Consider the following 16,413-nt stretch of genomic DNA (forward strand, 5'->3'; position numbering starts at 1 on the left):
ACAGATTTTATAACTTTAAATTGTATTCTAAAAATTACAATCTCACACTGTAATTTTTCCTACAAATTCTTCAAATTTTATTTCCTGAGACAAAAAAATTTTATTGTTACAGTTTCATATAGTAATTAGTATTTTTTTTTGCTTGAATTTATACTTCGAAATCGCTAAAATATGATATATAAGCTACAATCTTTACAGTTTCATTCGACAAAAGAGATTCTTTTTTTTCGAAATTTGATATTTAAAATAATGATAACTATATAGTTTAAGATTAAAAAATTTACAGTTTCATAAAGTAATATTTATTTTTTTCTCTTAAATCTATATAATAAAAATTTGTATATCTATAGTACAATAATTTTTGTTTATTAGTTATTATCGGATTTAATTGTTTTAATAAATATTCATAACCTGCGATAGAAGTTGTGACAGAATCAGCTAATCCCATGTCCGGTTCGTAAATATTGTCCCAAAATGACGAAAAATATTACTATTCACGTACTTGATGTTGTAAAGCTACAATACAAGGCAAATTTTTCTTACTATAATTTTTTAGTTTCCTCTTACATTGAGCTTCTTCATCCATACATATATCAGTAATATCAACTATTGTAGATGACTAGTACCACCAAACCACCAAATAAAAATCAATTTTATCGATATAAACTTTTATTTAATAATTCAAATAATCACATAAAATTTATGACTTGACGCAATCACATCTAATAAAGAACTATCTATAAAACAGAAGCACAAAACAAACGTTCAAACTTGTTTGTAGCCGTTTGTTACTCGAGCTATGGGCAAGATGCCTCCCTGACGCTATTCGACTTATGGTCACTGCCTTAGCGTGAATGAGGTACTAAAAAGCGAAATATTAAATATTGAAAAATAACGATTTCTAACTGTAAAACTTACCGACTAAAATTTACAAGCTGCTATCCGAAACTGTAATTTTTATTTACAATATGTGAATACTCTCTTACAAATTAATTTAGTTAAAATTACATTTTCGATCGTTAATATTACTATTCCGTATAGTAGAGTTCTTCTTAAGATATAGAATTCAAAAATTACAGTGTGAGCTGTGATTTTTCTCAGATCATTTATCATTCTCGACAATTGATAACTCACAGTGTAATTTTTATATTATGAATAAATAAGTGGAATCATTTCAGAAAACAAAAAATACATCACCAATAAATCTTAATTTTTACAGTTTCACTTATCAACTATTAATTTTTAAATAAAGCAAGAATTCGAAATAAAAAGTAAAGAATACTTTGTAACGGGGTGGAATGCTCCCACATTACAATTTAAATATAATTTCGACTCGCGCCAAAAGATCCGCCCTCCTTCTTCAACAACTGTCAACAACTGAAGAAAATACAGTCACTGATGCGCCGGGGTCGCTACGGTCGAGTCCCGACTTTTGGTTTTAGGGGTTGGCCAACCTGAGTGGAGAGGTACGAGGGCCAGAGACGACGAGCGATCGGTCTCTTGGCTCGCAGCAACCGCCGTGGACGGACGTGCCTTTCTATCAACTACCACTAACATCTTGGTTTCCACAAGTATACTACTACTACTACTACTACACGTGCTGCTAGTCATCATTCAAATTGGGCCAAGAGCATATAAGCCCACGGCTCGTGGAAGCTTATTTCTTTAATTAAGTTTATTAAGTTTATTTAACGGTTATTTATATAATAATTATTGTGGATTGGGTCTGGTCGATGGGAAAGGATTGGAACGGTTTGGTGGACTTGGAAGGAAGGACTGGGTCTGGTTTTGGTCTTGGAGGAAAAGGATAGTTGGAATAAGAAGGACTGGTTAAGATTGGAGATTGTTGGAGTAAGTGAGCTCGTTTGTCTTATTGTCGGGTTAACTATTCATTTGTTAAATAATATTTTATTAATTGAGGAGTCGTTATTTGTTAAAGTAGTAGAGTTAATTTATTAGAGTCAGTAGAGTCACATTGCTGTTTATAAAATTAGTCGAGTCAGTGTCATCCGTCATTTTGGTTATTGTTCATCTCATTAATTATCTGTAAAGCGGCTTCGTCAAATAAATGCCATTGTTTTATATTTAAATTGAACATATAAATTTAATCTACCACAACCTTCCTAATAAGTTAGGTATAAGAAATTCTCTCTTCATATTTTAATACTGTGTGATCCAGTAAGGGGCTTACCCTCACCTGGAGATACTGAGTTCAGCTAGATAGGTTTGCTAGACACCTTAAGTTTTGCACATGTGTGGGACACTTATTGTATTGAGACCACAATCACAAATTAATATAATAAGTGCACCCATTACAACTTTGAAGATTTATTTAACTAAAATTACATTTTAAACTGTGAAATTTACTTCTTCAAATTGTATTAGTTTTATAACTATAACAAATTTCTAAAATTACGGTTTAAGTTTTAATGTTTAAAGATTTTTGCCGCGAAAGCCTATTTTTACTGTAGAAACTGTAATTTTTCAACTGCTCTTTTTTCCGTGTACGCATACCAAAATCGTGAAAAAAGAGCGCTATTTTTCACACGTTTTTTGTATGAGTACATTTTTGTAATCGTACACATACAAAAACGCTGCCAGAATCATAAACAGTGATGTAAAAAAGTATCAATGTTGATGACAATAATAATAAAAAATCTGTCTATCGGTTGACGCTGCGGGCCAGCCCCAAAACTTTCCGCTGTTTTCGAGCTCTTTGAGCTCGTAGAAATTAATTAGCCGCGTCGAATGATACCTTAGCGATTAAAATCGGCTCATTCGTTCAAAAGTTACAGAATATTTATATACGTACGTACATGCATACATACATACATACATACACTCGGAAATCATCGAGAAATTAGTCAGGATAGTTTCCTAGAACCTCAAAACGTCAAAATCTTATAAAAATTCGGTTTTTGCAAATCGGACCGAAACCAATAACTTCCTAAATTTTCTGAAAATCGTCGATTTTCTTAGCGGGAAGTTAAAAATTATTAATTAAATACATCTTCGTTTTTTTTATTTTAAATAAAAAAATTATAAGATCGATTTTACACAATCGATTCTGCAACTGTAAAGTTGTAAGAAAAAAAAATCGATTTTTTTGATAATCGATTGTTTAGAAACGATTAATCGCCACCATCGATTGTCTTCAGTCGATTACATTCAAATGTGAAAAATCGAATAGTTGCTACTATTTCGGCAACACTAACTGACCGGTAATAGATATCTTTTTTTAGATACTATAATGATACTTTTCCGACATAGATGCCGAACGGGTAGGAGCTCGTTTTTCATGTTAATCGATAATTTTGGGTTTTACTTTTGTTTATTGCTTTTCTTCAACACAATCTTTGACCAGTATCATGAACAGCGTTAAAATTCTCCTTATCGCATTTTTCGTTCGGTTTCAATTTACTTCAGTGCAGTATTAAAATAATAAAAATAATAAATTAATCAGTTTCAGAAACTTGCTGTTGATTTCGACGGCGTTGTGTTCCTTGGATATTTATGCAGATATACTTAACGAGAAAAAAGGTTTGATTTTTTTAATTAATTGAATCGTATATTTACGTTTATATTAAGTTGCTAATATTAAGCATAAAAGCATTCGTTGTTGTAGAAAAAAAGATCAGATTAGGTCATAGTTAAAATTTTTTGACCAGATCTGGTTAGATCATATACATCATTCGTGTCGATGCTAAAACAACGGTCTTGTGCTCGATCTCCGAACTCCGTGACTCGAAATCTAATAACGATGGCCACGGCTCATGCGCGGAATGTCGAGTGGGAGAGACGCTGAGCTAGCACGTGCTGGCACAAATCAGTAGCTCTGGGCCTTGCATCCGATACAGTCTGTCTGCAAACGCGGTTACCTTAGCTAAATTTATACGCATTAAACACAGCGCCTCTCGGCCATTCGCCTTGCTATCAATAATTATTAGTTGCGAATAATTGTCATTGTGACAACTATATCATAATAGCTAGTTCCTACACTAGCAATAAATTAACCAAGTTAGTTCCTACACTAACATTTAATAAGGCGGTTGAGCTCACCCCTATTGCGTCATAACTCAAGGCGCAATTATCATACACGCATACACACATTAGGGTGGCCCAAAAAAATCAAGTATTTTTTTTTTTCGAGTCTCTTATGAAAATTTGTTGGTTTAAGATGTTTTAAGAGGCTACTCCAAAAATCAGCTCTATAAAAAATTTTCAAGAGGTCGCTCACGAATTTTGAGAATATTAAAAATGATTGGAATTGGGATTTTTTGTTTCTAAATTTTTACTTCCTCGTGGCAGCAATATTTTATATCTATTAAATGATGACTATGCTGAAAATTTCAGCCCAATATTTAAATATTTAAACGGCGCTCAAGAATTTTGAATATTAACTGATAATATGTAATTAATACTTTGAATTAGTTTTTATATTTTTTTATCACTCAATTATTGTCATTCCACTTAAATATAACTTTTGCATAACCAACATATAAAGGACAGTCTTGAATAATAAAATTGGGTAAGTTATGAATAAGCCAAAAAACCTAAAAATTGAATTAAAAAATAAAAAAAGTATGTAAATAACTTATTATTTATATTTCGCAGGTTGTATTTTTATTCAGTATGATACAATTTGATGATAAAAAAATTGAGAAACTTTATTATTAACATTCAAGGGTCGCTCGAAAACATCCAAGAGACAATACTCGGAAACATTAAAAATTCTTGAGCGACGTTTGAATATTTCAATTTTGGGCTGAAATTTTTAGCGTAATCATGATTCCATAAGTATAAACTATAGCTGCCACGAGAAAAAAGAAATTTAGAACAAAAAAATCCGAATTTTGATCATTTTTTATATTTTCGAAATTCGTGAGCGACCTCTTGAAAATTTTTTATCGAGCTGATTTTTGGAGAGGCTTATTAAAACATCTTAAACTAACAAATTTTCATAAGAGAGTCAATAAAAAAAAATAGTTGGTTTTTTTGGGCCACCCTAACACACTTACATCATACATTTACACGATCGTGTATCTAAAAACGAAGGTTTTATTTCAGTCAAACTGAGCTTTCCTCCTCTGGGGAATAAGTTCTTTCACATCATCCCCAAACATTGTGGAATTATTTAATTATCTAACCTCACCCAATTTATTCATAATAAAAAACAAGAAGGACGAATAATAGTCTGAGTGACTATATTTCGACAAAACATAAAGAGACATGAAAGATCTTTGGACGACGTTCAACACATATAAATTCAGATATGGTCAGGTATGAAAATATATGATAAAACATACAATTTTTTTTCATGATGTCCAACTCATGTAAGATCAGATATGGTCCGATATGAACATGTATGAAGACGAATAAAATTCTTTTTACTTGTACGTGGAACTAAAATCCATGTGTGAATATATCATTGTATATGATCGTATACATGAAGTTTAAATTTTTGTGCTCAATTCATCTAAGCATCGTAAATAAACGTATCCTAAGTGATACTGCAATACCACTGTAAGTGTAGTTTGCAATCACACGTATCTACAACGATAGTAAAACTGAGTTATTGTGTTTACGTTCCGTTGAACGATTTTGACTTGATTTGAAAAAAAAAAAAATTTTTTTGAATTTTCTTCGACAACAATTTCTCTTAAAAACATGATCCGATTTTAGAAATTAACAAGCCGATCCAATTTCACCTCAAAGGTCTAAATCGGTTGATCGGTTCAAAAGTTATAGAATAACTACATACGTTCGTACATAGGTACATACCCTGATTAGAAAATACGATTCGTGAGGATTAAAAACGATTAAAAATTTAATCATCGTTGATCGTATTTGATCGTAATAGTCCTCATGGCTTTTTACATTGAATCGTCTCTAATCCTCAAATGATGTTTAATTATTTTACGATTAAAAAACGATTATTGAGGATTAAAGATTTTTAATCCTGTTATGTCCAAATAATTTTTTTTTATTTTTAATAATTATTTTAAATAATTATGACTGAGCTCCTCTTTGCAAAGCGCGCAAAAACGCAGTGTCAGCTTTTTCACCTTTTTATGCGGCAAAGAATAGTGGGAAGACAACTGCAATAAGTTTAACGAATAAACAATAAACTGTCGTCACTTTCCACCAATGATGATAATTATAAATTCCCCATCAAATCGCCAAGCAAAGTTAATAAAAAGCCTGAGCACCCATAGCTCAGGGCTAGTCGGTTCTTAAAACTTACGGTCCGCGAAGATTCGAACGTCGAAATTTCGTGCACTCTTATTGCAGGAATCCGCCCTAGGCGTTGACAAGTCAATAAGAGGATTTTTAATAATATTTAACCTAAACCCTATTGCAGGAATCCGCATCTGCGTTGAAAAGTCAATAGGGCACTTCTTAAATAATCTAGACTGATTTTTATTGCAGGAATCCGCATCTGCGTCGAAAAGTCAATAAGAAATAGTCAGAGATTGCTAAATTCTATTAACCTTACTGCAGGAATCTGCTATAGGCGTTGAAAAGTCAGTAAGGGATTTGAAATTTCAATTGAAAATCCTTAAATATTGATCTAAAATTCGATCCGACGCAACTGTAGTAATCGCTCGTCTAGTACAATATTTGTCGGATTTTAAAATCCATCCGGTTCGATTGAATCAGTGACACAAATTCACATGAATTTGTGAGTCCATCTCGAGCCGTGTTTTGCGCATAAAACCACTTTTCGGGTGTGTAAAAGGACGCATTAAATATAAATTAAAATCTTATAAAAATATCTGTTAAGGATAAATAATCCTAAAGAGCTGCAATGTTCTTAAGGGGTGAACCCTGCCGTACTAGAAGAAGTTACATTGAAAGGTAGGTGAGGAACCAATTTTTCTATCCATCATGAAATAATTTTGGCTTAAACAAGAGCACCAGTCTCTTCGCAGACATTTGGGTTCTTAATATTCGAAAAGATCCACCATAAATAACAAATTGTAGGAAGATAATTTCTTCCTCGTATTCTTTATTGTTGTCCGCACCTTCCAACCCGCTTGTCCAAAAAATTACTATCGCTACCAAAGGGAGTAATCTCGGATAAATAATTAAAAATTAAGCGGCGGACATGACAATCCTCATGAATCGTCATTAATCTTCATTCAGAACCGGAAATTGCAATATTATTTTACGAATAAAAACGATTCATGAGGATTAAAAATTTCAAATCCTTAAGAATCATCTTTAATCTTCGTTCGAAACCAGAAATTGTAATATTATTTTACGATTAAAAACGATCCATGAAGATTAAAAATTTCAAATCCTTATGAATCGTCTTTAATCTTTATTCGGAACCAGAAATTGCGATGTCATTTTACGATTGAAGACGATCCATGAGGATTAAAAATTGTTAATCCTCATGAATCGTCTTTAATCGTAAAATAATATACAGCAATTTCTGGTCCTGCATAAAGATTAAAAACGATTTAAAATGACTAAAAATTTAATCGTTCTTAATCATCAGTTGATGATTCGTGACGATTTAAAACAGTTTTAATCCTCACGAATCGTATTTTCTAATCAGGGTACATACATCATTCTGAAATTCGACAGAATAGTTTTCTAGGACCTGAAAACGTTGAAATCTGTTGAAAGCTTGATTTTCGAAAATCGGAACGATACCTATAACTTTCTTCAATTTTGAAAATTTTCAATTTTCTTAGCGGAAAGTAAAAAAATGAAACCTTAAGTTAACATTTTATTTTTTTAATTTGTTGAAAATAAAAAAAACTTTTCATTCCGGATAAGAAAACTTAAACTTCTCAAATACCATGTAAAATATCAATATAAACGTACTGATCGTTGAGATTTCTAAGATCAACATATAAACCTATTGAATAGTCCCGACTATTAAGTTCATGGTTTGAAAGAGAGGTACAAGCTTCAACTGATACGCAAAAGGATCCAGGTTCAAATCCTAGAAAAATACCGAATATTTTTTCATCGATAGAAAAATTAATAATAAGTGAACAATAGCTATATATACATAAATTTCAGTGAATGTTAATAAACAATAAAATTAAATCATTATTTTTTTAGTTTATATAATTTTTGTCAAACCTATATGTAAATCATATATGATCATATCTAATCGTATATGATCAGACATGGCCAATTTTCATATACGATTATATATGGTCAGACATGAACTTTTTTTTCTCGGGCTACCATCCCTGTTGAAAACATCCAATATAGCCCCATATACAACAATAGAATCTATCTGGAAGAGAAAATTTTCTGATAGAGTTAAATTTTGAATCTATTGGAATCTATATGTAAATCCATTATAGCGGGTTGTTTTTAATGGAATTAATCGGACTATAATGTGTAACGGGGTAAAAATTTAAATTTACAACTTTAAATCAACCTGATTTCCCGCGGTTGATTAATTACCCATAGTACCCCATATGCGTTACTATTTCATCGACTTGTCGCCGGGCGCGCTAATTTAAGGGGCTCGTCCCCAAGACCCAATAAGGAAATAAGTTGGAGTGGTGGATTTCCCGATAAGGTCCGAAGGATCGCGAACTTAGATCTGATAAGGGAGTGCACGAAGGGAAGACAGACACAGTCGGACGGACCGGCATAGACACCAGGCGGGTGACGACGTGCATCACTGCAGACATATATTGAGGAGAATTAATTTGTTGGAGAACGAACGAAGTCAGACGGGAATCGGCAGGAAGGCTGCAGTAAATAAGGACGCCACGATCGCTGGAAAAATTTAAGGAGAGGTAAATAAATCGTCGGCAAGTGGCCACAATTTATTAAGTAATTAATTAGTTAATAATAATTAAGTTAATTCGTGGGCAGTCGCCATTTCCGATTTGATTGTATTAAAATATAAATCCTCGGCAAGAAGCCCAGAATTCAAAGAATTTGTAACGCGGTCCGCCTGATCAATTCTCGGCAGAAAGGCCAGAATTTTATTAATTATAAATTATAAAGTTAATACTAAGAAATTGTTATATAGTAAATTAAATTAGTTTTATTTAATAAGATAAAAATTAAGATACTAAATTTTACAAGACGGAAAATTTAAAAGTTACTTAAGTGCGGTGAATAAAGTGATTAAAAGAATAATTAATTAAGTAAAACTGTAAATAAATGGAGGTCAGTTCGAGTCGTAAATTATTACAAATAAATTATTAACGTGAAGACAAGTTATAAGTGAATAAAAGAGAGATAGCGTCTGTCGTTGGCGTCAGGTTTTCAGCGTCACAAAATTCTTTACTCAAAAACTGATGTTCGAAAAACTGAAAATATATAGACATCATGAAAGCTAGCAGAATTTACTAATATTCGTTCAAAGTAGATACTAACATTTTTCTTAAGAATTTTATGGCTATGTTATATGCTCTTTACAAATTTAAAAGGTTCCGCCAATCTTCCACTTAAAGTTCCGGTCAGTCTCATGAGCGGCAGGTTCCAAATGCGGGATCTCTCCGGGAGAATTTTTTTTTACACGGGCAAGCTGTGAAACAAAAAGTTGTTTTTAAAAATATTTATTAAAATTAATAAATAATTAATTATTTTTAACTATTTTAATTTTTTACATTGATGAAAAAATTTTTGTCATTGTTTTGAATACAAAATATTATTTCTGATAGCTACGAACTATCTGAATATGCATTGAATTAAAAAAGTATAGCCTAAACTTTTTGAATAGATGCATTAATTGAGCTGAAAAATGGTTTTTATTTTTTTTAACAATGGCGTACTTTTTTTAAAAATCTGAAAAAATTATGTGTTATAGAGGAGTACATAAGGCTTTGAAAAAAAGTAGTTTCATAATTGTACCAAAATTGTATCATAGTTAGAAAAAACAATTATTTTTTCAAGGATCTTATGAAGCTATAAAACTGTTAATTATTTTTGTTGAAAGCTATTATGAGCTCCCAAAACATACTAAATTTTTAGACCAATCGGTCAAGCCAATCCTGAGAAAAAAAAATTTTTCAATTTTTTACATAATATCTATTTTTTTGGAAACGGATTTAGTTAGACGTCTGAAACTTTCAGGATCTCAGTATTTTATTAGTACCTACATATCATCTAAGTATCATTCAAATATCTTTCCGGGGCCGATTTACCATACTTATACCCCTATGGTTTTTATTATAATATTTCATTTTTTTTATATCTTTTGTATAATAATTTTTATCTTCAATTAACATTAATTGTGCGTATTATTTTCTTTAAAAAAATAAAATTAAACAGTCCTATAAATTATTTGTCATAACCTTACTTAATTTAGTTCATGTGTCATTTCTTTCTATTCAAATAAGCCATTTATTAACTATTAAAAAATGGCTTATTTGGCCCAAATAAATCTCATTTAATAAATCATTTATTAACTATTAATAAATATTTATTTGGCTCGAATAAATACTTCTAACAGTGCATTTTTGCAACAGCTACATTCATAACATGGGAATCATGAAGTAATTCCAGATGAGCTAGAAATGAATAACCTATTTGCAAACATCAATGACATGACTTTGTGATCTATCCCGGGTCAAAAAAAAATCTTAAATTTGACTTCCCTGGCGGATTCGTGATCACTATAAAATCATAGTAAAACGGCGGTCGAATAACCGTAAATTTACGGTACTGACATATGACCGTATACTGACTGTTAAAGAAGCGTCCCAGAAAGGGTCACTCGGGCTCTCTAGCGGCTTCCCTTCCAAGTACGTAGCCCCCTCTTAGTGAGTTCTGGGATTAGTAGTTCTGGTAGCGCGCATTCGTGCGCACGGACCATTATGAAGCTAAGTGCTACCACTGCGAGGGTTAGGCCAGCCTATGCTGGTTGGTCAGTAACCAGGTGGACAGAGGCTCATTAATACCCTTACATAACACCATCAGTGGGTGGTGGTAATAGCACTTGATATTGTCTAGGAAGGCAACTTTTAGTTGTCGTCCATATATCAAGTGCTCATAAAGTGGAGACAGCTAGATGGTTTGGGATGACGTTGCTACCCACCACTTAGTCGCAGTAACCTGCTTACCAGTTCAAAATACTGGTACCACGGGTGGACCCACCAAGCCTCACTCTGACCAGAGTCTCTCTATTTCTTGAGATGGGAGGAGTGCTAAAGGTTCCAGTTGGTGTAGGCTTCGTGGGGGCTGCTGGTGAGGCACCCACATGCACTGCATGTCTAAAAGGGTTTGCTAATGTGAGCTTATGCTCATATTTCGCTTTTATAATATATAGTGGAGTTGATTATATAAATAGGGACCACACGCAACGCGAGTATGCCCAAAAGAGCGAGGTATTGGCTTTTGTGGAGGAGGTGGACTTAGGTCCCGTTACATTAACTAATTGTTGAAGAAGCGTTATTTAATGGTGAAAGACAAGTGCCGTTGTGAAAATTCTCGATAGTAACTGTATAGTTGATGTTTTGTATGTGCATTATATTTCAGCTGACTAGTGACCGTAAATTAACAGGTAATGGACGGTCCTTCTATGGTCATTGATAAGTATAGATATTGTTAAAAACCGAAATTGGCGGTTCATTTACAGTGTTGAGTGAGTCAAACACTTGTCAATCGAGCGTATAGTGTCGGTAAGTGAAAAACTTTTTGTTAGTGAACTATCGATTAGTTGTCGGTCAGATTTTTCATTTTTTAAATGCCTCTGATAGCCAGTGATAGACTCCAAGTATACTGAAATTATTCATGTCGTAAAAAAATGTACAAAACACTTAAATAATAAAATTTTTAATCAGTATAGGGTAAGGACTTCAAATATTAATGAGTTTAGATAAGATAAACAGAAATACAGTATTAGTAAATTTATTAATTGTTAACAACAGCAGATGTAAATCATTATTAATGAATTAAACAGTTTTAAGTTAAAAATAGTACGTTCAAAATGCATTTTACTTATAAATTAATATTATACAATAAAAAGGATTATATACATTGTATTTTATTTTCTAAACTAATATTATGTATATATATATTAGGGTGTCCGTTATTTACCAAATTAGATTTTTTTACTTCGGTATGATATAAATCATATATTTGTGATCCAAAAATAATAAAAAAAAATTAAAAAGTTTATTCTAATGCCGTTTAACCCTGCCTAAGTAATGATACATTCTCATTTCAGTACAATGAGAAAAATGTAATTACTTGCTTAAATATGAGTGCACGGTAATGACTAATACATATTTTCGTCGGAAATTTTCCGCTCTTCAAAAAAGGTTTCTTATGTTTTTTTTCGTGAATCCAACTGTTTAAGAGATATTGAAGGTCAAAGTTAGATTTGTTTAAAAAAATTTGCGTTTTTGTTTGAAATTTTATAACTCTCTAACACCTAGACATAAAATTAAGCGCTGTAAACTTTCTTGTAGGAAATTTATTACTCTTTAAAAAAGGTATCCAACACTTTTTCTCTAAATCCAACCATTTAAGTGATATCGAAGCTCAAAGTTGATAGATTTAAAAATGAATATTTTTCGATTAAAATTCTATAACTCTCCAGCAAACGAATGTTTACGTAGGCTTTTAACAGTTTTTCGTCGGAAATTTACCGCTCTACAAAAAAAGTTTCTGTAATTTTTTCGATAAACTCAACCGTTTAAGAGATATTTAAGCTTTAAGTTGAAAGAAAAGTTTTACATTCGTTTGCTGGAGAGTTATAGAATTTTAATCGAAAAATATTCATTTTTAAATCTATCAACTTTGAGCTTCGATATCACTTAAATGGTTGGATTTAGGGAAAAAGTGTTGGATACCTTTTTTGAAGAGCAATAAATTTCCTACAAGAAAGTTCACAGCGCTTAATTTTATGTCTAGGTGTTGGAGAGTTATAAAATTTCAAACAAAAACGCAAATTTTTTTAAACAAATCTAACTTTGACCTTCAATATCTCTTAAACAGTTGGATTCACGAAAAAAACATTAGAGACCTTTTTTGAAGAGCGGGAAATTTCCGACAAAAATATGTATTAGTCATTACTGTGCACTCATTTTTAAGCAAGTAATTACATTTTTCTCGTTGTACTGAAATGAGAATGTATCATTACTTAGGCAGAGTTAAACGGCATTAGAATAAACTTTTTTATTTTTTTTCCTGCTGAAATCGACGATTTTCAAAAAATTTGGGAAGTTATTGGTTTCACCCCGATTTTCAAAAACCGGGTTTTCACCATATGCCGACATTTAGAGGTGCTAGGATGCTATTCTGACATTTTCAGAGCGATGTCTGTATGTATGTATGTGTGTGTGTGTGTGTGTGTGTGTGTGTGTGTGTGTGTGTGTGTGTGTGTGTGTGTGTGTGTGTGTGTGTGTGTGTGTGTGTGTGTGTGTGTGTATGTGTGTGTGTGGATGTAAACCTCTCATATCTTTTTGATGAATGAACCGATTTAGATGGTTCTTGCGGCATTCGAAAGGTTTCTTCTGAACTTAGATTTTCCAATAATATTTAGACCATTTAGTCAAATAAACTCTGAAATATTTAAGAAATACGAAAAAAAAAAAATTTTTTTTTTCGTTTTTTTTTGATATTGTGAAAACTGTTGGATCGATCAATTCCAAAATCTAATCAGCTCTAGAACTCGATAAAAGCTTTCGATTGCCACCAAGAACGTCTTAATCAGATAATCCGTTCAATAGATATCGTCGACGAAAGAATGAAAAAAAATCGTTTTTTTTTTCCTTTTTCGTGAATATTTCGGAAACTATCGAATCGATCAATTCAAAAATCTAATCAGCTCTAGAACTCGATAAAAGCTTTCGATTGCCACCTTAACCGTCTTAATCGGTTAATTCGTTCGCGGGATATCGTGGGGATAGAATTGGTAAAAAACGGTTTATTCGAAAACGATGGAATACAAACGTATTTTCGAGCTCGGAAAATGTATTCACAACAATGTTTACGAGCTCAAGGAGCTTGAAAACAGCGGGAAGTTTTAGGGCTGGCCCGCAGGGTCAACCGACAGACAGATTTTTTTTTTATTATTTTTGGATCACAAATATATGATTTATATCATACCCAAGTTAAAAAATCTAATTTGGTAAATAACGGACACCCTAATATACATATATATATATATATATATATAACATAATTATGTTATCTTATATACACTGGTCACAGAAATTAAGGGATAGAAAAAAAATCCGAAATTTTTAGGTGATTTTCAACATGCTGTAACTCGGTGAAAAATGGTCGTATAAAAAATCTAAAAAAAGCAAATTGTAGCCTCAAGTTTCTAGTTTTCAGATCTGGACCTCAAAATTTTTTATCATGTACAATTCCGGAGTAATCATAAGAAAACCAACGAAAAAAAAATTTTCAAAATTTTTGCTGGTCTTTCAATACCTCTATGGGCGACAATAAATTTTTTTGAATAATCCGACTGTCTGACTTTTCTCGGAAATTTTATGCCCTTTAATTTGGTGGCCTTAAAAAGTCTCTACGACGTTTTGGCGCCGAGTTATCATTGATCAAAGCAAAAAAGTCCATTTTGGCTTTGATAATCAATAACTCCGGATGTATTGGTCGTACAGAGAACGGAAGCAGGGTTTTAAAAACTGGAAAACATTCTCTATAAGGCACAATTAGCGGCATTTGATAGAAAAATTTTTTTTAAAGCGATATTGTTTGGTAAAAAACAGGTCAAAATTCACAAATTTAAGGATATTCGGAAATCTTGCTATAACTTTGGATATAAAGGATGAACAAAGGATATCTTCGACTTTTTTTCAACCTCAAAGTGTCTTGAAAAAACCCTGAAAATTTCAAATCGCTGCGATTTTTCTTTCTTAGTGCCCCGAAGCTTTGAATTTATCGATTTTGTCAAAAATCACCATAATTGGTAGTTTCTCGGTTTTTGTTCATTTTTTCGATTTGAAAATGGTTTTTTTTACCGATAATCTTCATTTCTTCGATGGAAAAGATCGATTATCGAAAAAAATTGAAAAAAAAAAAATTTTGAAAAAAAATTTTTTTTTTTCAAAATTTTTTTTTTCAAAAATTTTTTTTTTCAAAATTTTTTTTTTTGTTGTATCTGCAATGATTTATCATTGCCAAAAAAAATTCCTAAAATTTTTTTTACCGCCGGCATTAGAGTTACCCAAAGGGTATGTTTGTTAAGTTGACATTTGAAGCAGATGCAGTTACAGCGGTAAAAAAAATTTTAGGAATTTTCTTTGGCAATGATAAATCATTGCAAATACAACAACAAAAAAAAATTTTGAAAAAAAAAAATTTTTTTTCAAAATTTTTTTTTTTCAATTTTTTTCGATAATCGATCTTTTTCATCGAAGAAATGAAGATTATCGGTAAAAAAAACCATTTTCAAATCGAAAAAATGAACAAAAACCGAGAAACTACCAATTATGGTGATTTTTGACAAAATCGATAAATTCAAAGCTTCGGGGCACTAAGAAAGAAAAATCGCAGCGATTTGAAATTTTCAGGGTTTTTTCAAGACACTTCGAGGTTGGAAAAAAGTCGAAGATATCCTTTGTTCATCCTTTATATCCAAAGTTATAGCAAGATTTCCGAATATCCTTAAATTTGTGAATTTTGACCTGTTTTTTACCAAACAATATCGCTTTAAAAAAAATTTTTCTATCAAATGCCGCTAATTGTGCCTTATAGAGAATGTTTTCCAGTTTTTAAAACCCTGCTTCCATTCTCTGTACGACCAATACATCCGGAGTTATTGATTATCAAAGCCAAAATGGACTTTTTTGCTTTGATCAATGATAACTCGGCGCCAAATCGTCGTAGAGACTTTTTAAGGCCACCAAATTAAAGGGCATAAAATTTCCGAGAAAAGTCAGACAGTCGGATTATTCAAAAAAATTTATTGTCGCCCATAGAGGTATTGAAAGACCAGCAAAAATTTTGAAAATTTTTTTTTCGTTGGTTTTCTTATGATTACTCCGGAATTGTACATGATAAAAAATTTTGAGGTCCAGATCTGAAAACTAGAAACTTGAGGCTACAATTTGCTTTTTTTAGATTTTTTATACGACTATTTTTCACCGAGTTACAGCATGTTGAAAATCACCTAAAAATTTCGGATTTTTTTTCTATCCCTTAATTTCTGTGACCAGTGTATAATCACACTGTAAAGTGAGCGAATGCGCAAAAAAGATCTGGTTTAGGTGTGATGGAATTTTAACAATTAAAAATTACACAGATTTTATTAATAAATAATTCGGTTATTTATTTATACTTTATACAGTTAAATATGGTGAGAATTAACATTAGATAGCGAATGCGACGAGATGATAAGCGGTAGCGAATGCGACATGTAAAGCGGTTTAAAACGCGTGGTAATTAGTAAGACTGCACGGTGTAGATTGGAAATTGATACGGCGTCTTCATCCTTCATCGCCACTCAGTGGT

At 31.9% G+C, this 16,413-nt stretch overlaps 1 protein-coding gene across 5 annotated transcripts in view; it reads left to right on the forward strand.

Annotated features, from left to right (window-relative positions):
• The window catches only part of LOC130664099 (collagen alpha-1(XVIII) chain-like), an 826,723-nt gene that overhangs the window by 36,883 nt on the left and 773,427 nt on the right, over positions 1-16,413 (forward strand). For all 5 annotated transcript variants that reach the window (XM_057463858.1, XM_057463861.1, XM_057463863.1 and 2 more), the window contains one exon: positions 3,464-3,540. In XM_057463858.1, the coding sequence (XP_057319841.1) occupies positions 3,464-3,540 (77 nt within the window). The remainder of the gene's footprint in view (positions 1-3,463; positions 3,541-16,413) is intronic.

Source organism: Microplitis mediator, chromosome 2, assembly GCF_029852145.1.
Source record: "Microplitis mediator isolate UGA2020A chromosome 2, iyMicMedi2.1, whole genome shotgun sequence".
Taxonomy (NCBI): domain Eukaryota; kingdom Metazoa; phylum Arthropoda; class Insecta; order Hymenoptera; family Braconidae; genus Microplitis; species Microplitis mediator.